Source organism: Medicago truncatula, chromosome 6 (assembly GCF_003473485.1).
Source record: "Medicago truncatula cultivar Jemalong A17 chromosome 6, MtrunA17r5.0-ANR, whole genome shotgun sequence".
In the NCBI taxonomy this organism is placed as follows: domain Eukaryota; kingdom Viridiplantae; phylum Streptophyta; class Magnoliopsida; order Fabales; family Fabaceae; genus Medicago; species Medicago truncatula.
Window position 1 is genome coordinate 4,094,865 of NC_053047.1, and position 23,714 is coordinate 4,118,578.

General features: G+C 32.8%; 2 protein-coding genes across 10 annotated transcripts; both read right to left on the reverse strand.

Annotated features, from left to right (window-relative positions):
• Positions 1-2,823: 2,823 nt before the first annotated feature.
• Positions 2,824-9,168, reverse strand: LOC11408816 (putative F-box/LRR-repeat protein At5g41840). Of its 9 annotated transcripts, none has more exons than XM_024785404.2 (7): positions 9,010-9,158; positions 8,584-8,660; positions 7,215-8,500; positions 5,927-6,076; positions 4,544-5,539; positions 4,315-4,450; positions 2,864-3,336 (listed from the first exon to the last, which is right to left on the reverse strand). In XM_024785404.2, the coding sequence occupies exons 3-5, from the start codon at positions 8,496-8,498 to the stop codon at positions 5,234-5,236; spliced, it is 1,740 nt and encodes a 579-aa protein (XP_024641172.1). In that variant the 5' UTR covers positions 8,499-8,500; positions 8,584-8,660; positions 9,010-9,158; the 3' UTR covers positions 2,864-3,336; positions 4,315-4,450; positions 4,544-5,233. The 9 variants fall into 9 exon arrangements, with proteins under 9 accessions (XP_039690871.1, XP_024641172.1, XP_024641171.1 ...); XM_024785403.2 differs by having other exon boundaries at positions 7,215-8,503; XM_039834935.1 differs by lacking the exon at positions 9,010-9,158 and adding an exon at positions 8,780-8,997 and having other exon boundaries at positions 7,215-8,503; positions 8,584-8,671.
• A 12,292-nt stretch (positions 9,169-21,460) lies between these two features.
• LOC11408817 (uncharacterized) lies at positions 21,461-22,750 on the reverse strand. Its single transcript, XM_003618534.4, has 4 exons — positions 22,568-22,750; positions 22,111-22,290; positions 21,916-22,004; positions 21,461-21,768 (listed from the first exon to the last, which is right to left on the reverse strand). Exons 1-4 carry the CDS (start codon positions 22,748-22,750, stop codon positions 21,540-21,542), a joined length of 681 nt encoding a protein of 226 aa, XP_003618582.2. The 3' UTR covers positions 21,461-21,539.
• Between the last annotated feature and the right edge of the window lie 964 nt (positions 22,751-23,714).

Consider the following 23,714-nt stretch of genomic DNA (forward strand, 5'->3'; position numbering starts at 1 on the left):
CAAGATTAAAATTGAGTGTGAATTGAAAAAATTGTGTGGGTCGCACATAAATTAAAACTAATGTGTTTAATTTTAAATACTTGAGAATTGATAAAAATAATAGTATTTTCTCCGCTTTTAAATATAAGTAAAATTGACTTTTTAGGTTCATTCATTTAATGATGTATGTGGTCCATATTATAAATCATGTACATCATTAAATGAATGAACCTAAAAAGTCAATTTTGCTTATATTTAAAAATGGAGGGAGTAATTATTATTTTTATTCGAGAATATCACTTCCGATAAATTTAGCTTATGGTGGTTGTAATAAGAATAAGAATTTAATTAAATTTCTTATATTTCCTTTATTCAAATCCAATAGTTTGTTTCCTCCATTTTTGTGGATTTGTTTATTTTGAGTCTATCCACAAGTGTTGTTGAAGTTCAGTTGAACTGATTAATGGATAAACTTCATTTTAATCTTACCCATTAGAGTAACTCTTGTTGCAATTTTTGCTAAAACAGTTACAGAATCTATATATAAATAAAGGACTCCACTCAGTTCAAAAATTACACCAAAAAGTTTCATTGAGTTGTCGGGAACTCTTTCTCTCTTCTCTCTTTCTAGACTTGTGTTAACGAGTCTTTCTTTTCTTTATCTCCTTTTTCTTCTGTCCCTTCGGAATTAAGATTGTTCTTAAGACCATAGTCCTTTTTCGGTTTAATGTCCCTTCGGAATTAAGAATGGTCTTAAAAACATAGTCACTTCAATAATATAAGTCCCTTCGGAATAAAGAGTATTATTAAGATCATAATCCCTTTTTAGAATAATAATGTCCCGTCGGAATTAAGAATGATCTTAATGGGATATATAAATATTCTTTCAATATTTTAATTGAAGAGAAATTAAAAAGTGGAAATGGTGATATCACCATATTTGAGTGGTGGTAGTATCATATTGATGTTTTGGAGAAATTAAAGTTTGAATGGTGGTGACACCATATTTGAGTGGTCTCAGCACCATAACAGAGCGGTAACAATAACATATTAAAGTGATTTCAGTATTAAAGAGTGATATTAGCACCATATTTAAGGGTGTAAATTTCGAACGATTTTCTACAGTGCAGTAGTTAACCGCACCGTTGTAGCTGAGTTTGTTTTATCCTAGAGGCAGTGTGGTTGAAAGTATGTCTTGCACAAAATGTATTAAAGGTGAAATCTGGTGCGGGGAGGCTTACATAACCTTCAAATAACCACAACTTGGACAAAATGTTCCACACTTTCAATCTGAACCATCTATTTAAAATTTCATTACATCGAGGGTTGATATTAAGTGGTCCAAGTTGGACATAAACTTTAGGTGGTCCAAATTAAAAGTATGTAAAATATATGATGGTATCTTTTTTTATGTATGAGGATCTCTATTCACATGGCATATAGGACAAATTTGATGAGACAGGGAAAACTCGCAAAATGAGAGTGTATAAAATTTGAATTCAATCACAACAATAATGGTAGTTCTCGCCATTATAAATAAAACTAGACTTTTCACCTGGGCTGCCGCACGGGTCATATATAGTTCAAAACATTATCTGCACTTTTTATTAAACAATATAGGTGTAATATATCATAAGGTCTGTTAAAAGAACTCATGTTATACGTATGTAAGTTAATTTGTTTAATAGAAATTAGCTTTTTGCTATCAGTATGTTTTCTTTGAAATGAGCATATGAGTTCGAAAGTTAGTGCATACTTGGAATATAAGGGATTACATGAGTGTAGGTCTCAACATGCCTTAGATTAGAAAGCTGCTAATTAATATACATACTTGGAATATAAAGGATAACACCAATGTATCTGTCAAAATGGTAAGATGATAAAGTTGCCAATTAATTGACCAAATACTAATATACATATAAATTGGTCTAAGGTGTACATGTTTTCAGCAGGAAAAAAAACCTGTCACGGAATGGCATAACTAACTTGGAGTAGATATGAGAGAAGCAATGTGATACTAAATGCATTTCAAATCATGACCATCACTTTTTGCTTTCAATTCCACAATAGCTAGGAATTCTTCAAGTCAATTAACATCAGACCATATACTTCAATAATCAGATCCTAAAAATCTCAAGATACCAGCTTTGATACCTACAATGGTAGTGGAATTATAGAGAAAAAAGAAAGGAGAGAACCAAAAGTATCAAAGTAGAGACTACTAAAAGATTTGGGTTTGAAGAGAAACAAATTAAAACCATTAAGAGTAATAGATTTGATAAGATAAAAATTAAAATCTGTAGACAAAAGCAAAATTTAACAGCACAATTCCAACTATAAATTTAATGTCATAATTTTGAATAAAAATTATAATTTGATTGTGATATATATAAACACCGACATGTTCAAACAAACGATTACCCCTAATTTTTATTGATAGTTATTGCAAATGAAACAACCAAGTAGACATTGTCATCGTTGACATTTGAAAGAGATTCTTTTATCGTAAGGAGTCAATTATAATCTTTGGAATATTTGGCGTTGTGAGTCAATACTAATTCTTAGTTAGTTATGATCTTAGAGCTTTACTTAGGTTAGCATGAGTATTGACACCGTCTTTATGGCCTTAGAGAAATTTCTTCGTGTTGCCAGATTCTTTGTGCTCTATGAAAACATTAATGTGTAGCTAGGATTTTGAGCTCCATGAAGAAAATAATGAGTTAGGATGTATGTTATCTATTAGAAGTGATGTTTGACATAAATATCATATACCCAACCTCCAGTCTATTACAACCAAAATAAAAAGGTGAACCCTACCAATAACTCAATTTTTGAACTGGGATGAAGCAAATGTACATAAACCTCTAAACTTGATATGAAGGCATCCAACCAAATGTTTCTTGAAATCAGCATATATTGATTAACAAACCCCGGCACAAGCAGTGCCTAACAGGGCAAGGAGCAGTACAAAAGGCCAGCCAACAACAGAAAAGCAAAACCAGTAGCAGGAAAAAAAAGAAAGAAAAAGCTAGACAGCAAATCAAACAACCACTATAGCAGTTATCCCGCACCAAAAACCCACCCAGCCACGTAGGGATGATGTGCACATCATCCCTAGCTGTCACCGCCGAACGCAAACAGCAACAGCACCCGCAGAAACATCTCACGGCAGCAGCAGCAGCAGCTCATGACAGTAACAACACCTCCAGCCAAACTACCTCCTTAAGCACTCTTTCGGATTCCAACACTGAATCCAACCAAATGTTGATGTGTCTCACTTTGAATTTGAGTGCCTCGGTTGCAACATCATAGGGCAAGGGATGTCCATAATATAAATACATTAAAGCAAAAATGTACCTAAAATAAACAATTACATTACATTCATAAATACTAAGCCTTTAAAATAAACAATTACATTATCATGGTCAAACAGTAAATCCAAGAATTTGATAGAGTAAACAATACCTTTCATATTATGCAGATACATCAATTTTCCATAAAACTTAATCACATCAATTTTCATATAATCATATCTCAGGTGCATTATAAGGCCTACACACTAATTTATGAATATTAGTCAGATTTCAGGTTATAACTAAATATTCAGCCATACTCGCAGAAGCTTTACACGAAGAGGGTGACCACAATTAAACAACAGAAAAGCGCTTCAGCCATACACATGCAAACTTTTCATGACCGAGTTATAACCTGAAATCTGACTAATATTCAGCGCATACACATGCAAGCTTTTCATGACCGATAACAGCAACATATGTCCAATTAAATGAGACCATAAATGGCATTGGTTTTGAAGATGGCGGAAACAGGTAAACTATAATTGCTTTAACAAACCAGAAGTAGCAAATAGAAGCAATGATCAACATGGTTAAGCTGAAGTATTTAAAGAAGCTCATTGATGTATGAAATGTGGCAAATGAGAAGCAAGTGATCTCAGAATATTATTTGACCAATCAAATGTGATCCAAATGCTACCAAATTAAATACTATGCATCCCAACATACCTATACACATATACACAATTTTAGATTTGAAAGAAACATCAAAAAAAATTTAGATAGAGTTATTAGTCTAATGGATTTTAAAAAGTAAGAATGGTAGAACTAAGAATCCCTCAAGTTCTCATTGTCATTGAGAGAATATACAATATGTTAGTACAAAAAATTAAAAAAAATTAATAAAGTTATTTTAAAACCCATAATCAGATAACAGAGAGTTTAAAAGTTAAAACCCAACACCAACATTCAAATTAAGATTAAAATAAATCATTCAAATTAAGATTAAAATAAATCTGAACAGTATAGTGAAAAATAATACTTGAATATCACGATCCTTCGGTGAGAATGGAACTGGAGCAACATTAGCCATTTGCGGCACCGACGTAGATTTCTGAAACCCAAACCAATCGAATGTGATAAGAGTGAAACATCCTGCAAACATCCTTGAATTTTTTCTATCCAAAAAAAACAAAATCAAAAAGAGTCACATATGAACCAAATTGGAACAGACTCAACCACTAAATTGATAACAATGATTGAGTGAACACCTGCTGGTTCTCAATTGACTATTTAGTACACCTCCGGTGTTGATAAGGTTGGGACCGTGGCTGTCCGTCTCAGGCTTGCCGTCCTAATTTTTCACTTTCTTGCGGTTATCGAGAAGAGAAGTGAGAAAACCCTTTCTGCAGCGATTCTGATTTGATCGGAATCAAACATGGTTGAGGCGGCGTTGAATGGTTTGAGGGTGAGGAAATGATTAGAGATGGTGCTGCAACGGCTGGTGGTGGTGATTTTCCAGAGCTCCGCTAGGGTTATGGCGGCGGGAATCGATGGTGGCGGCGGATAGGTGAGAGAAAGAAGGAGAGAGAGAGGGGGTTAAGTCATAGTCATGGTTCTCAGAGATAGAACAGATGAAAGAGGGAGTAGAAGAAGTTTGCTGCACGCAGAAGGAAAGGAAATGGGAATGGAGATGGATGTGAATATGTGTGTATTGGAAAAATGCAATGTTTTGCGTCATTGATAAGGGGTTAGATATTTTAGGCGGTGGTGGAGCTTGAGGAAGAGAGAAAGCGGTGCTGAATACAGAGAGGGGGAGAGAGAAAGCTTTGGAAAATACACTTTAGAAGGGAAAAGAAAGAGGCACAAAACAATGTATACCCCGTTTTCCAAAACAATGTATAGGCACAAAACACTGGGGGCATCAGCCCTCTTTTATTACCAAAAATAAATAAATAACACTACAAAATTATAAGTTGGCATTGTTCATCTACTTCATCTTTAAGCACCTCATGAATAAGGTTACCATCATAGCAACAATATTTTGAGGTTTTAGTCCATCTTTCGGCACCTATATAGAATTTGTCACAAGAACTGAAAGTAATTTGCTTGAGCGAATTCACATTCCTCAATAGATGACTGGCTAACTCAATCACGTCCATGGTGCAAACACAACCACGTAACTCGACATATTTCAAATAATTATGAAAAAACTTTCCATGTTCTCTTCTTTGCCTATGAGATCCATCCACATGTGAATTTCTAATCTGAAAATTGAAAATACAGATATCATGATTTTACATATATAAATTTTTTAAAATACCATCAGACATATACCAACTCTTAGAAATCGTGGTTGGGCCTAACACAACCCCACAAAACTGGATTGTGTGGTGAAGATTCCCCCCGACTTAGAAACACATGTTCAGGTCATCGTTTATCCGAAGTAGAACTCTTTAAAGTAAATAAGTTTTAATTTGTAAATTTCTTGATATATGTAAACACCACATTGTGAACATTAAATAAGGTAAACAAAATTTATAATTTCATAATATTTAGATATAACTATTGAAAAAAACTAATATCCATCAAAAAATAGGTTATAACTTTTTATAAAATGAAAATCCTAAAAAATAAAAGGTTGAATAACTTACTGTCAGAGAAAGTTTTCTGAGATGCTGAGAAGCCATTATAATATCTAAAATCCAAAAGTAGTCCATATTAGGATCACATGCTCCCTCGATTAATAACTCCAATTGTTGAAGGTTTTGAAATTGAACCAAGACCTTCGTTAAGTTCGCTATCTGTTTACACCAGTAATATTTAAAGTAAATTAAAAATAAAAATAAAAACTAATGAGACGATTAATTAAAAGAAACCAAGGCAACCAATAGCAGGAAAAAAAAAAAAAAAAAGCTTGTGGCGAAAGTTGCAACATGACTTCTGAGTGTGTTGAATGCAATGCAATGAAAACAAGAGAAAACTAAGAACGCGAATAAAAGAGCATTAGAGCATTAGAAGAAACATAAAAACAAAAACACATCATTCTCTTAAAACCCAGTATCATCGCCCTAGACATTGCCACTCGGTTGTATTGCCATGTTGGGATTGAGAATTTCAGTTCTCACCAAAATCCATCACTTTGTTGCAGCAATGAAACAGTAATGTGAAGCCTCATTGCAAGACCCAAATTTGAAGGGGAAAAAAAAAATTCTAAAAAAACTCAACTCCAGACTTCCGATTCTCTCTTTCCCTGTGTGTTTGTTAGGCGTTTGTAGGTAATGGATGCATCACTACAATCAAAACAATTTCATCATGAATCAATTCTTATCCACAACCAGAAGAATATTATTCCAAAAAATTTGCATCTGGATTGGGGGTTTAGGTTTGTGTTTTTTCAGATTTAGTTTTTTTTAGGTTCAAGAGAAGTTGATATAAATTTGTGGGTTTCAAAAAAAATTATGGGTTTTTATAATTATGGAGGACTAAAACTTCTTTTATATTTTTACAAAAAAAAAAAAAAAAACAAGGATTCCAAAAGAGCATTAAAACATGTATGTTTGGATAAACAGTATGCAGCTTATAGCACAGGCACTTATCATGATAAACACTTACACATAAGCTATTTTTATAGAAATAGATAAAATAAAGTTAAATTGTTTGTGTATATGTTATAAGCTATTTTTATAAGTTATATTAAAGAAAGCTCATAAAAATTGTCATAAGTTGTTTTCATAGGTTCTCACGAACAGTCTCGTAAAACTTATGCCAGTAGATAAGCTCAAATAAGCCAATCCAAACATGCCTATATTTTCGAATGGCAGCAGTGCCACAATGCAATATACCACTATGTCGATTTTGGGACAAAATGTTACGCGCCACTATCAAAGGTTGACAACATACATATAAATAAACATCATAATTAGGTTTTGACTGACTCACCTGTGAAGGCATCATGATCATAGCTAAATTCTGAACATGACGTGATCTTGGAATTGCACCAAAGAGATGATGTGGATATCTCTCTTCCTTAGTTGCATTCCAAAAAACCTTCAATAACCTTGGAGCTTTAACATGAAGTTCCCTTGTGTAGCCACTATATTCAAAGGATGAGAGATTCAATGCAACAACAGTTATCTCATCTGGAGTGAGATGTTTATAGCCACAGTCAATTATTTTCAAATGACGCAGCTTTCGGCTTGTAATAGTCAAATCATACATGATACGACAATTCTTGAAGGTGACATCCTCAAGTTGGCAACATTTAGAAAACAACTTAGGCACGATGAATTCACATAAACATTCAAGAAGTCCATCCAACACAATAGTTGTCACATTTTTTAATCCAGAAAATCCAACTGGTTTAAAAATTCTAAATATTTCACCACCGGTGAAGCTAAACTTGGACAACATATGAGCCTCAATTTTTATTGGGTGTACTTGACAATCAATACAAGAAGAATACTGAAAAGATGAGAGATTTGGCGCAGAGATGTCTATTTTCTTCCTCTCTTGAATGCTAATCCCACAGTTAACAATGTTCAAATGAAACAATGTTGAACTGGTTATTTGTATGTCAGAGATGAAGTTACAGTTATCAAGGGTGAAGTCTACAAGATGGATGCAGTTGGAAAATAGGCCCCGAAACATATCTTGACTCACATCAATTATATGCAACACAAGAGTTCTCAAATTCTTGAATCCAGAGAAGTCCATTGGTGCTACTAGGAGGCATTTCTCTAGGTGCAGATGTGTGAGAGAGTATGTGTCAGATAAGAGAGTAAAGGGAAATTTGTATGGCTCCCCTTCAAAAATAAAATCAGTAGTATAATTAGTTTCGTTCGAGAATAGCAGTTCAATACGTTTGGCACCCTTAGCAATTCCTTTGGAAATCAATTTGTCAATGACATCCCTATGTTGGTCACCTAATGGAAAATTTACTCGGATTGAATGGATCATGGCACCTTGGTAATGCATCATGAATTGATCCAATATTGTGGCAAATTGAGATTGGAGAAGTGGAAAGTTTTTTGGCAACTCTTGAATTGTATTATAGTGAAACATGTTTTGGAGATCAAAGTTGAGGTCTGTACGGAAACCCCATTCGTGAAGCCATTGTTTCGACAATGTGCTAGTTTTTACCAAATCTTTCATACTTAACTTGGAAAAGATGTAAGATACAATACAATCAGGCAACTTGCTCTTGAGATTTTCACACCTCTTCATTGCTGCTGCACACGAAGCACAAGCATTAGAATTAGAATTAATAGCATTTGAAAAGGATTACAAAACAACAGATCCAGGCACTTACTGGGTAGATGAACGACTTTAAAGAAAACGCCGAGTTTTGGACCGAGAGGCTTGGATGGAGAGTTAGGTTTTCTTGTTCTAGATTTGTCGTCAGAAAGTAAATCTATTTTATTAGGAGTACTCTTACTAATATTTAGTTTTTTTCACAAAAATTATGTACGTTTCAATTTGGTAAATTACAGAATTCATCACTTAACTTAAAATTTCAGGGAACACTTTTGTCCTTTATCTTCTTCTATCGATTTAATTATTTTATAATCAAGTAAGGTTTTTGTTCAATAATCACAAAAATATTGAATAAACGATCAAATATTGTATTCCCCACTATAATTCTTACAAATCATAGCATAAAATTCCCGCTACCATATGATATGCATATCTAAGAGGATTTGAAAAGGATTACAAAACAACAGATCCAGGCACTTACCAGGTAGATGAACAGACTTTAGAGAAAACGCTGATTGTGAAGCTTCGTTCCGAGTTTTTGATAGTGACGGCTTTGGATGGAGAGTTAGGTTTTCTTTCTTCTCAGAGAGAGAGAGGCGTATTACTTTCTTCTCGTCTAACACGATTGTACTTAGCAAATCTATTTGAGATTTCCTTTGAGAAAATTACTTTTTTCACATGTCTTTTTTTTTTAAACACAATGAAAATACATTTTTGCCCCCAATGATAGTTAACCGTACAGTTGCCTCAGCTGCACTTGAGTAGAGCTGTCAAAACGGGCCGGCCCTAGCGGGCTTCAGCCTTTAGCGAGTCGGTCCAAAAAGCCCGGTTGACAAAACGGGCTTGAAATATACTACCCGAGCCCGGCCCTACACGGGCCGCGGGCTAAACAGGCCGGCCCGTATTAAAAATTATATTTTTATTTTTATTTTAAAAAGTACTATAAAACAGTACTATAATTTTTTTATAAATAATATTTTTAATATGTTTAAATAATGTCTAGCAAAATAGTAAATTGTAAACATTTTCGTACAAACGTCGTAAACTAAAACGACGAGGAAAATGATTTTAAATAAATTAGATATGTTATGGTTATAGATATTTATATATTCGATCTTTAAAACTATAAATAACGAAATGAACATGCTTTTATATCATTTGCAAAGTGGCTAAACATGAGAAAGCGTGTTCTGACAATCAACATGCTTTTATATCATTTGCTTTTGACACTTTCGGGTTCCTAGCACCAGAGGTTGTTGACCTTCTACATAGAGTTTAAAAGGTCATGCATGACAATGTCATGTCACCTAGGTCAATAAATATAGTGTTTACGAGGATTGGTTTTGCCATCCAAAAGACTTGGCGACATAGTTTATTGTCCGCTTGTCTTCTATTCAAATGTAAATAATATATAATACTGTTAATGTTGTATCTACAATCATGAATCTAAAAAGTATATTTTTGTGGAGGGTGTATTTTCTGTTGATAAATAATTCGCGACAAAATACGTTTACTCGTAATGTTTAAGGCAGAATATGCGAATATCGTAAGTACATAACATGATCCTTACAATGAAACCGAAATATACAAATGTGAAATTTATGTGCCAAGGCAGAACAAGCTGATCAATTTTAGAATTGAGAAATGGCAAGAGTCATTTTATTGAGGGATTAATAGTGTTTGCAAACAATAATTTCAACGGTGATCAACTTGTAAGTGCTTGTTTGTTTGGTTTAGTATTTGAATGTGACTTATATTGCCTTTGTTCGATTGTTGAAGGCAGCTGACTTCTTTTTTAATTGTCTTCTTGGCGGGTATGTGAAGGGCATTAGATAGCATTTTCATATCAACCAACTTGATTATCTCCTTAGGATGACGGTTAGCATACACAACCAACTCTTTTTGGGTACCATACAATTTTCTTTTTCAACCTTTAACAACAGGTGAACCGGTTTTATGTCTAATACTAAATTGACCCTTTTTGTTGTTTAAACTAAAATACCTCCTCAAAACAACATAATATACTACTTTTGACCAAATTCACTTCTCCATGTTTTTTTAATTAATTGTTCAGAAATCATTATGCTTTTTAAACAATATGAGATTCTAAGTTGCCTCTTCATTAGGACGGTGGATCTTACTGTAAGAGGAATGACCATGACACCCCTCAATTTTTTTTATTTTTTTTTTTTAATATTCTTCTACGGCAGCGCTCTCTGTGTCACTGTGTACTTCTGCTCCCTCGGATAGCACTTGGGCGATATAGAATTGGTGACATTGACCAACCACACTGTCACAAGTGGCTCTCTCTCTCTCTCTCTCTCTCTCTCTCTCTCTCCGAGTCTTCCTTCTCAATCACTGAAATGGTCAGTTGTAACACCCCGTTTTCCCAATATAAAAATTTCTTAAATCATATATCAGAGTAAGCATCTTAAACAACGGGATATCACATAAAACATAATCCAAAACAGTTAAATAATAATTTAACCAAATATCTTAAACATTGCAGCGGAAATTATATCATAGTCATAAAACGTTTTGGCACGCAGGCCCCATCAAAACAGTTCAAATCATAATTCGTAACATTATAAAAATAATATATTAGTCACGTAAGAGAATGAATCATGCATAACATAAAACCTCATCCCGTTACGTATCAGAGCGACCTAGGCGACACGGTGAGACAAGGCCACTCACAACAGCACACTAAACACGATCACCTGCAAGTTACCCATACGAAGGGCAACATTTCCAAGCAGAAGGGGTGAGATTTCATAACAAAATAATGTTAATCAAAGCAATTCGAAATCATAATTAACATTAACATCATAATCATTCTTAAATAACTTTGCGTATTCAATAAACAAGTATCACGTATTCACATATTCAATCGTCATCAACAACATAGCATTATAGACATGACAATGTGACAATGCTCTTAGAATCCTTATATGCATGTGGTACCAATCGTCATCATAAGTATTAATATACTTTCATCGTGCGGAGGACAAAGCTCCTAATAAATCGTGCGGAGGACAAAGCTCCTAATAATCGTGGTGAGGACTAAGCTCAATGAAATGCTAATGCATGGACTCTTATGAACAAAACATCGTAATCAACATATCAACATGCATCCAATAATTTGGAGCTAAACGTCATCATTTCATCATATATATATAGACATTATGCACTTAGTTAAATAACAGCAGCAGCACAGTCAAGTCACATAACAGTATGATATCATTATACCAATAGCAAATCATTTGCATCATAATTAAACTCTCATGTCTTACATAATCGTTCAACACTTTATTCATACTCAATTAATATCAACATATCTGGAACAGCTCTACAGACTGCATTTAACGTCATCATTAGGTCTCATTACCATAAGGGGGTTCACTCTTGATCGAAACGTGCGACACAGATCGCACAACACTCAAGGCACACTAACCTGGAATTGCTCGCGAGGCGAGAATCCTTAATCGCCATGGCGATTACCAAACAATTCCCAAACTAAAGTTGTTATGGGTCTAATCTTGCCCTACATTCATTCCTAATCATTACTAGGTATGTGCAGGCACTCAAGGTCCAACTAAAAAGTCGAAAACACAAAACCTAACATGCTCTCTGCCTTAGCTCGCTATGGCGAGTAAGGTTGCTCGCCGTGGCGAGCGATGAATGTCGCTACGGCCAGGCTTCCTAATTTCACAAAAATCTGACGATCCACATGGTTCTAAGCCTAGTATTGATTCCAAAGTTTGTCCTAAACATAATCTAAGGTCCAGGAACACTTTCTACAACAGTTTAATCAATTCCTACCGTTTAATCATCAATTTTAGGGTTTTGACCTAGTTTTCGTTTTCTCCAATTCAATCCTATTTCTTGCTAACTAATCATCATAATTACATTCAATTAACAGTACTGAGTTATTAGTCTCACCCTTACCTTAATTGCAGAAATCGCAGCTCTCCCTCTTGGTTTCTCTTCTCTTGGCTTTTTCTCCAAAAACGTACGTACAATAGTTTTTCTAACAATTAGGTCTTCTACTATTTATATCTTTTCTTAATTACTTATCTTATCTCACTTTCTCCCACAAAACTATCTAAAATATCAAAACAGCCCTCAACTAAATATTTTATTTTATTTTATTTAATAATAAAATAAATCCTTTAATCTTATCAAATCTTCCAAAACTCATAACTCATCATAATATCAACCAAACCATTAACATAGTCGTAAATCATTCAAATCATATCATAATCATGCATATATCATATACTTATAATATAATCGTCTAAACTCGATTAAATAAACAATTAACGAAAGTGGGCGTTACATCAGTCACCGCCATGGTCGCGATGCACCGTATCAACCACCACCATGCCGCAGTGCACTACATCGACGACCCAATCAACCACCAAATAAAGTCTTTGAAACACATCTGACCCTAATTTTGAAGTTTTTCTTAAAAAAAGATCTTTATAATTTGTAAACCCAAAAGCCCCAGTCGATTTGAGATCTAAGGAAAAAATAAAATTCAACGGTCCCTTCGCACATCTTCTTTGTTTGATGTCTTAGTTTACTTATTTTAAAGTTTAGATGTAACTATTATATTTTGTTCCTTAGTTCAACTCGAGTCATCTTCATTGTTAATATATATTGATTATTGAAGGTAAATTCATACGCTTATTTAATGGGTAATTTCAAGCTAGAATAAAAATTGAAACAGGGAAGGTAAATTAATGGCCAAATTAATGAACCGGATTTATGTCCAGAATTAAAGCAAGACTAATAATTATTTTAAAAATGGTAAAAACAATTAAGTTTTTAGTCAAAAAATTAGAGTAAATTTAATTAGGAAGTAATTATAATAAGACTCGTGCTAGTCACACCAAAAAAAAAACAAGTTACACCCAAATTTATTTAAAATTTTACAATAATACCAAAATTGCCCTCTTCATGTAAATTTTTAAAAACCCATCTTTTATGATCATTCTGAACCCTTACCCCCTTTCATCCACAAATCACCATAGATGTGCAACCAATATCTGAATCAACATCTTTGTTATTGATCTGTATTATATTCATAAATGTTAGTGAATTTCATGAATTTCATTTTCGATGAGTTTCTATTTGTTTGTTGTTTGTTTTAGTATGAGATATGTTCAATTTAGGTTAGTGTAAATTCAGTTTACTTACGTTCAATCTAGGTTAATGTAAATTAAGTTTACTTATGTTCAATGTAAATTAAGTTTACTTATGTTTAATTTAGGTTAATGTAAATTTAGTTTACTTATGTTCAATCTAAGTTAATGTAAATTCAGTTTACTTACGTTCAATCTAGGTTAGTGTAAATTCAGTTTACTTACGTGTATGTATATAAGAGGTTAGTGTAAATTCAGTTTACTTACGTTCAATCTAGGTTAATGTAAATTAAGTTTATTTATGTTCAATCTAGGTTAATGTAAATTCAGGTTAATGTAAATTAAGTTTACTTATGTTCAATTTAGGTTAATGTAAATTTAGTTTACTTATGTTCAAAGTAAATTAAGTTTACTTATGTTCAATTTAGGTTAATGTAAATTTAGTTTACTTATGTTCAATCTAGGTTAATGTAAATTCAGTTTACTTACGTGCATGTATATAAGAGGTTAGTGTAAATTCAGTTTACTTACGTTCAATCTAGGTTAATGTAAATTAAGTTTACTTATGTTCAATCTATGTTAATGTAAATTCAGTTTACTTATGTTCAATTTAGGGGTATATTAGTCATTCTGGAGTTTTTTTTGGGGTGTGACTAGCATCAGTCTTATAATAATTAATTAATTAAATGTTATTTCGGTTGTGTATGTGTATGTAGGTCCTTTATTAATTTAACGTGTTTTTAATATATCACATTTTATTTGGACTAATTTTTTTATAAAATGAGTAAAATAATTCATCACAAATTTTAATGAATTTTAAAACATCTATAAATTTATTTACATGTAATATAGGGGTGACATTGTAAATAAACACATAATATCAAATAAACCTACTAAAAAGGTAACTCATCTCTAATCTTGGCCATTAAATAAAATACTAATATAATCAACTAAGTAAATAATTATTTGATATATAATTTATAGATTTTTTTTTTTGTTATGCGGGCTAACGGGCTACCCGCGGCCCATTCAGGCTAGCCCTAACGGGTACCGGGCTTTTAAGGGCCGGGCTAAAAAGCCCTATTAAAATTCGGGCTCAATATTTTAGGCCCAAACCCTATATTTATTCGGGCTAAACGGGCCGGCCCATTTTGACAGCTCTACACTTGAGTGTAGTTGCAAAGCATCAATTGTGATTTTTTGCATTTCGATCGAAAAATCAAAATAATTTTAAGCTTATTTACGGAACTTGATCCTCTATATGTATTTGAGATTAATTATAATGGACTGACAATGTAAACAAACTTTACACTATCATCCAATTAAAATCGTTTAATTAGACACATCAGCTTAATTAAAAATAGAAAAAATCAAATAAAATATTTCTCAATAAATACATTCTACCCATGTTTCTTATTTTCGACATTTCATGTAGCTAAAGAAGAAAAAATAATGTCCTGAGCATCTCTCTCTTCCCAAACCACCCGCTTCATTACATAAGGGAAATGTCTCTTCGTTAGAAAACCAAATTATAGACAATGAACTTGGAGACTTTCACCAATATATGTCCATAATTGGTTCTATGTTCAATTTTACACATTCTTACGGTTTTATTTGGATTTATCATATTTGGTGGCTCAATTCTTAATGATGTACTTGCCAACTTTGATACTGATCCTGTCATCCTGGCATACCTTATAGAAATCTACTCTACATCATTGTTTGAATCAGCTACACCTTTTATCTCATGTTTGTTTTCCCGGTTATCATCAACATGGGTAAAAGGCATTTATTGACAAAGATTTTATTTGATTTTACATCAACATGTGTTGTTTTTGTAAGAGATGAATTGTTGTTGTTGAAAACTTTGGTGTTTTAAGAAAACCTTTTCAATTATTTCAAAAACTATTTTCAAGTGTCGGAAAGTGAGTGTATTCGACGTGTTTGAGCCTCGGGTTGAGCCTCTAATAATTTTGGATTAATAGGAAACTTAATTGGACGTTTTTGGGCGAAAAGTGGCGAAACCCATGGCCGGAAAACACGCGAAAACGCGCATTTTCGCGGCGCTACGTCTGAGGTAGGGCGTTGGGCGTCCACTCACAGAGCCAGCACTGCACTTCTGGCGCCCTGGACAGGACACCATGCTTGTTGTTACGTGTTCGGGTGTGTAGGGGTCCTATGCGCTTGTTTAAGTGTGTTCTTTTGCTGTTTTCATAGACATTGCTACTGGAACATATCTAGCTCTTTCAAACTTTGGATTTTATAAATGGTTTGAAACTTGGATTTGTGTTTTTTCGGTTTTCGGAAATAATTGGAAAAGGGACTTTTTGTGAACAAAGATGATTACATACTTGTTCTACAGTTCCAGTGGACTTAGGAGGAGTATGTAAGGTTGGTGCAAAACAATGGTTGTTTTGGAGCTTGATTTCGGTAATATGGTGGCATATACGAACTTAGGATTTTTCTTAAGTGAACTTGAGGCTCTATAATTTATAAGTAGACTATGTTTATGATTATATGACTCTTTAAAATTAGTTGTGAGTGGTCTTAATGAGTTTTTAACTTGTTTTGCTATGAAAATGGAATTCTTTGTGAAAAAGGATAATGAGAGACGAACTTTGAGATTTTTAGAAATTCGACGTAGTTGGCTGGTGATACGCACATGTATACTTAACTACACTCATAAGTGATCTAAGAGTATACAAAGTTGAGGCACTTGACTTGGTTTATTTAGTTTTGGTTCAATTGTCTCAATTGTGTTAAAGTTGTAAAATGATAGACGAACTTTGTCGAAAATGATCTTTAAGATTGAATATCTTGCAAATCTTTTGTGAATAGTTTGACATGATTATATGAAGATGTATGAATGATTGATAGGTGTTGAATATGATGTTTATCATAGTATAATAAATTTATCATTTACTTGGATTGTGAGAATTGTATGAAATTGTTGAGTTGTAAGATGTAATTATTGTTGGTGAATGCATATATGTTAAATGATGGTGATATTGTTGGTGAATGCATATACGTTAATTATGATGATGATGATGTTGATGTTTTTTGATAATTGTGATGACGATTATGTTGATGATAATACGGTGATGACTCTTATTTGAATTGTGACTTGTTGATTGTGTGTATGTAAATAGTTGATAATGCAATTGTTGGTGAACTAATCAATGTAAAATGATGTGTACTTTTACATTGTTGTTGGTGAATGTATATGTGAGGTGATTTTGCATTGTTGATACTTGTATGTCCATGCATCATAGTCATATTGAGTCATATGAGAAGTGTAAAAGGAGATGTACTTTTACATAGGTGAATTGTAAGAGGAGGTGTACTCTTGCATATGATGTTCTATTGGCATCACGGGGTGACTGCCTAGACGTTGTTGGTGTCGGTACAACATGCATCTAGAAGTGTCTAGAATATTGCATGCATTTAAATAGTTAATGAGTTGTGTCATAATTGAATATGTGACTTGGTGAATTTGGTGAATGTTGTGATTATGTAGATTGGTGTATATGTGCATTGGTGGATTTTGTTGATGGTTGTGAATAATTGAACTAGCTCTAATTGCATGTTTTACTTGCTTGTGCTTATACACTTGGTGAATCTATTTGATGAATATTATTTTGGTAACAGTAATGAGGTGAGAATTGTATATGTTTATGTATATGATGTGGTGACTCCTTTGATGATGATTATTTTGGTAATAGTAATGAGGTGAGAATTGTATATGTTTATGTATATGATGTGGTGACTCCTTTGATGATGATGATTACTTGCTTATAACTTTGAAATGATGAATTGTACTTGTTGAGTTAAGTATGCTAAATGAAGAATAAGGTGAGTAGGGTTGGGAATAGGCCAGACCGGCCTACAGGGGCCTACGGTCTGGCCTGCTTTGGCCTGGCCTGGCCTGGATTGTTTAGTAGATAGGCCTAGGCTTAGGCTTTTTAGAAAGCTTGTTTAGTTAAATAGGTCAAGCTTTGGCTTCAAAAAAAGACTGTTAAGCCTAATAGGCCGGCCTATTAATACTTATTTATTAAAAAAAAATATTAAAATAATTGCATATATTAAAAATATAAACATCTTTTTCTCTATCTATTAGTCCCTTAATAGGCTTTGTTGTTATAGGCTTTTATGTAGACTTTAATCTAGTTGAAATTTACTTGTAGTGAAAGAGACTTTTAAGTAGGCTTTAAGACATGTTTAACCTATTTAGTAGGCCAAATGAACTATTTGATGGCCTTAATGTGAAGTAAGCCTGTAATTAGGCTTTCAGGCCAGTCCAGACTTTTAAATAGGCCAGGTCAGGCCTAGAAAAACGGCCTATGATAGGCCGTAGGCCAGGCTCAGGCTTGTGATTTATTTTGTAGGCCAGGCTCAGGCCTATCAAAGCCTGGCATGGCCTGGCCTATTCCCACCCCTAAAGGTGAGTAATCCTTTCATTGATTGAGATGAGCTTATGTTGATGACTTGATTAGAGATTGAATATGCTCGCTATGCTATGTTAGTATTGTGATAGCTTGATGGTGTGTAATTGGGGATAATAATCATGTGATGTTAGTTTTATAGAAGGGATGAGTATGTATATGTGATATACATGAAATCCTTGAATGCTTATCTTTAAAATTGTTTATGTTGATTATGATTGATGTGAAGCTAACCCCCAGTGGTCTTTGACCGCCTACCTGTTTGTATGGATGGGTAGACGGCGTGCAGGAGTAGTTATTGATTGCTTGAGGAAATCGGTAACTACCTCCATTTTCTGTCTTTTGGAGTCTTAGATTAGACTCTGATCTAGGATGTCAGTCTTTTGTTTATTCTGGATTGGATTATGTTGTTGTGTTTCATTTGGAGAATTGATATGTTAATGTGGTTATGACATGTATATTTTGGAGATGTATGCTATATATCTGCTACGACGTTGTTGTGAAATTTTTATGCATGTTATATTCGGTGAACTTTTGGAGACGTGACGTCTATTTCTTGAATAATTCTATTATTCGCGTGTTTTATTGCTTTAATAGAAGTTGGACTTTACAAGTTGGTATCAGAGTCGTGGTCAGTCTTGTCCGGACTAGAACTCGGTGAAATTTCATGTTTGAATGCGACATGTACGGAAGTACTGTCGATACTAGTTGTGTTGTTCCGTTCTTTTAAGGTGAAATTTCATGTTTGAATGCGACATGTACGGAAGTACCCATGTTTCTTATTTTCGACATTTCATGTAGCTGAAGAAGAAAAAATAATATCCTAAGCATCTCTCTCTTCCCAAACCACCCGCTCCATTACATAAGGGAAATGTCTCTTCATAAGAAAACCAAATACTACATCCGTCTCTAATTATAAGACCCTTTTGAAAAAATAATTTGTCCCTTTTTATAAGACCTCTTTGATATTTCCAAATACATTAATTATTTTTTTACCAACATACCCTTATTTATTTTGCATTTTTTTCTTCAATCAACAATAAATATTATATTGAAAACATAAGTTAACTCTCTCTCTTAAGGATAAAATTGTAAAAATAATAGTAATTTTATACAAATTTAATATTACAACCAACTTTCTTAATCTCCGTGATTTTAGCAAAAGGCTCCTATATTTAGGGACGGAGGTAGTAATAGACAATGAACTTGAAGACTTTCACCAATATATTTCCACCATTGCTTCTATGTTCAATTTTATACATTCTTACGGTTTTATTTGGATTTATCATATTTGGTGGCTTAATTCATAATGATGTACTTGCCAACTTTGATATTGATCCTGACATACCTTATAGAAATCTACTCTACATCGTTGTTTGAATCAGCTACATCTTTTATCTCATGTTTGTTTTCCCGGTTATCATCAACATGGGTAAAAGGCATTTATTAACAAAGATTTTTTTTGATTTTTTTCTTCTGTTTTTAACATTAAGCTGATGTGTTGAATTAAGTGGTTTTAATTGGCTGACAGTGTAAAGTTGTTTTACACTGTCAGTCTATTCAAATTAATCTCTATATATTTTTATAGAGGTATCTGCAAAAAGCAGCTCAAAATTTGATTTCTTGAGTTTTTGGCGCATTAAAAGGAATCGTGAAAGCACGTACGCATTTCATGTTGTGATTGACAATATTAATCTTGGAGCAATGCAAGTGATGATTAAGTTGAAGGATTATAATGGAGAACAATGTGTGCTACATACAATTGAGGTTAATGGTGCACACATTGTGCGCCATTGTAATCCTTCAACTTGAACATCTCTTGCATTGCTCCAAGATTCATCTTGTTAGTTACAACATGAAACGCGTACGTGCTTCCACATTTTCCTTTGCATTTTTTGTTGCCTAGTTAGCCACAACATTGTTTGGGAAGGTGAATATTATCTTCTAGAGGAGGCTTTCCCTCATCTATATATTTCTCTAGATAAGCAATCCGCTCTTTCGTCAACCTTATTAATAGACAATGCAAGCTCTTTGGAATGAATTTAGCTTGGTGACAATTAAACTCGAGAGCTAGCTTTTTTGCCTTCTTTAACTGTTCATTCACATTATATCCTTCAACTTTTGAATCTTGAACTGGTTATCAAATGACCCCTCTCTAATTTTGAATGTTTTTTGTTGTTTTGTAACATGAGGGTATTTAATTATAATAGTCTTTTTTAAATAATCACTCTTGCCAATATAAATAAAACATGTTGCATTAAAATGACACATCAAGTCAAAATTTGAGTGGGGATGGAAAATATCTATAAGAGGTCACATGTGGGGGGCCATAATTTCTCAATTGAAATTATGGATCCAAAATCGCATAATTGAGAAACTAGAGGGGCAAAAGGTGCAATTAAATCTATTATATTTTATCCCTTATATTTTTAGTTGTAAAATCAAATACCTCTATTTCATCTTACCCACGTTTTTTTTGTCAAATCTCAATCAAAGATGGATTGTAACATCACCATGTAGCTCGCCAAAGACATTTAAATAACAATATTCATTACTAGCTAGGTCAGGGGCTGTCTTTCACTTTTTCTTATGAGATAGAAGATCCTACCAATGGGAGTAGGTGTAACATCCTGATTTTTATTAGATTTATTTTTAATTGTTTTTATGTGTGTTTATATATGCTCATATGTGATTATTTGTCTTTGTGTGCATTTTGATGGGTTTCGAGTTATAAGGGTATTTTAGTCGTTTTGGACTTAGGGGTATTTTGTGAGCAAGGATAAATTAGTAATTTCACAGTGTAGATTTTAGTGGTGTTTTGAGTGAGAATAGCTATTTTTACTAAGTTACTAGTAAGTTGGGTAATTAATTTAGAACCGATAACTATTCGTTATTTTTAGCCGTTAAGTGAGTAGAAACTTTGTGAATTGTTTAATGAGTGAGGTGAGCCCATTAAGACATTAAGGGTTAAACCCAATAGTGAGGAGCCTATTTAAACTTCAGTCATTGAGGAAAATTAGGTCACTTAAAATCTTTTGTTCATTTTCACAAAACTTTTCCCAATAGTGTTGTGTATGATTGTGTAAAAATCTAACACATTTTGTTATTACTAACTAGTTTTATTTGAAAGTATTTGAAAGTAAGTGATAAATTTATTTGCACTAAAGGATGAATTAAGAAGAAGAAGAAGAAATAATGTTACATAAAGGATAGTATCCCTTTATATATATAGTATAAATTATGCACAATTTCATAAAAAAGAGTGCAAGTCACAAATATATGTATATACATAGAGAGAAGAAATAGACACAAAAATTCCAAAACCCAGACATAATATTACATAATTTGATACAATATTTTTGTCTACAACACTTGCTAAACAAGGTGTCTAAAACATTTATGTCACTGCTCATTGATTAATTCTAACAAGTGTTGGGAGCTGACAAAAAATTAGGGCAAGGATTATGGAAATGATTATTGACTGATACTGGAGGAGTTGAATATATCAGAGATGGTGGTGTAATTAATGGTATACCAAAAAATGAAGAATCCAAACTTGGAAAAGGTCTTTGGCTCAACTCTAATAAGTGCTTATTAGATTGCAACAGCTTCTTAAAGTTTACTTTAGGAGGAAATTCAAGGTAGTGTCTCCTGCATGATATAAATAAAATCAATCATGTGTGTGACATTATAAATAGTTACGATCAAAGTCTAACATTTTTTATGATGTGACGATAAATTATTTACGCTAACGGTGTACAAATTAAATTCATATAATAAACTTTAAAAAATATATACCTGCATATGGCAGCATGACCATCAGTGAAGTCTTGTGATGATTCCCACATGGAATTAATATGGTGATAGAATGTGGGTACCTTTATTAACTGTAGAAAAAGAAAATCACAATTAAAATCAAATGCAAGTAATTTCTCTAATCAAGAGGAAAAACCATGCAATTCATAACTATGAAAAAGAAAAATATATACACACCTCAATTTCAAGAATTCCAGGTTTTTTATCTTCATCAACAATTCGAATAGCTGAAATGTCTTGCCACATTATTTCAATTTTGTACTTTATGTTTGTGCTTTTATCTAACATCCCCCACAGAAATTTTTGATGTTCAAAGTAACAATGGGCCACCAAGTTTACTTCATTTCGAGGCATAAACTGCAATAAATATTCAACAAATTTTATTTTATTAAATAAACACAAACAAAATAAACAAGATTAACATTTGTTGTGACTTGGATTCAAATTAAAAAAATATATAAACTATGCATGAAAATAAACTATGAAAAAATCGATTGTTAATGAATTCTATATTACTCATAATTTAGTTAACGAATTAAATTATTGTACTTCGGAAAAAACAAAATATCTTGAGAAAAAATTTCACCAAAAAATAAAAATAAAAATTGAAATGCATATTTATGAACTATCATACCTCGAATCTTCCAATCTTGAGCAAAGTAGCCAGAAAACATACATGTGTGATTGTTTTGTTTGCCGTTAATGTAGTTCTTTGCAAAGGAGTCTCTCTTTGTCTTTTCTTAAACTCCAATTCATCAATTATTTCTTGGATGACACTCTTTGGGAATTTCAATCCAATTGGTGGTAGGAGATCCATGATTTGGTCCAATGGGGTATTGAATACTCTACACAAATTAAAATTCAAAGAGTCAAGAAAACCGTATACACATGAATCAATGTGTTTTTCGTATGATTCTTTTCATCAAGATTTTCGCAAATTCATAATTTTCTCATAGTTTAGTATGCCAAAAAATATGTAGTTTTAGTTAAGAACCATACGAAAAACATTTAAAGAATTGTACTAAGTTTTATCCTTAAAAAAAAAAAAAATACTATCTAAAAATATTAGTTACTAGAATTTTCATATTAGTTACTAAAAATATTAGTTACTAGAGTTTTATCCTTCAAAAAATAAATAAATTTCTTATGCAGATATTTTTAAAATAGTGATGAACCATTAAAGTTTTATCTTTGATGCACGTCGATCTGACAAACTATCCCATTAGAAACCTAGTCAACATGGAAGGACATTGCTCCAATGATTAAAACGTACAAAACCGACTGACGATATCAAATATAATCAATCAGACCGTTGAATATAACCTTATTGGAATATGAACGAAACAGGAACTGAAATTTCAGAAATCAAAATCTTTGGTGTAAGTTGATATGACAAAATATCACGTTTTAAACCTAATTAGCATGAAAGGATATTACTCCGACGATCAAAAGAAATTCAACCGACTAACACTATCAAATATACTCAATCGGACCATTGAATAATACCTTATTGAATATGACATTTATGAAGGAGATGTCTTAAGACACTTTTTAATGATTACAAATAAAAAAATTATTCTTTTTAGAAAAATCAAATATTTTAATTTGCAATGCATTGAATATTGGGTTAAATGTGTTTTGATCTTTATAAATATTCTAATTTTTCATTTTAGCCTCTTTAGAGTTATGAGACTAAAATGAAAACAACAAGTAGCTTAGCCTTAGGGTACCAAAGGTTCAATTAAGTTAAAAAATAATAATTCAATTTAATTTCTGTATAT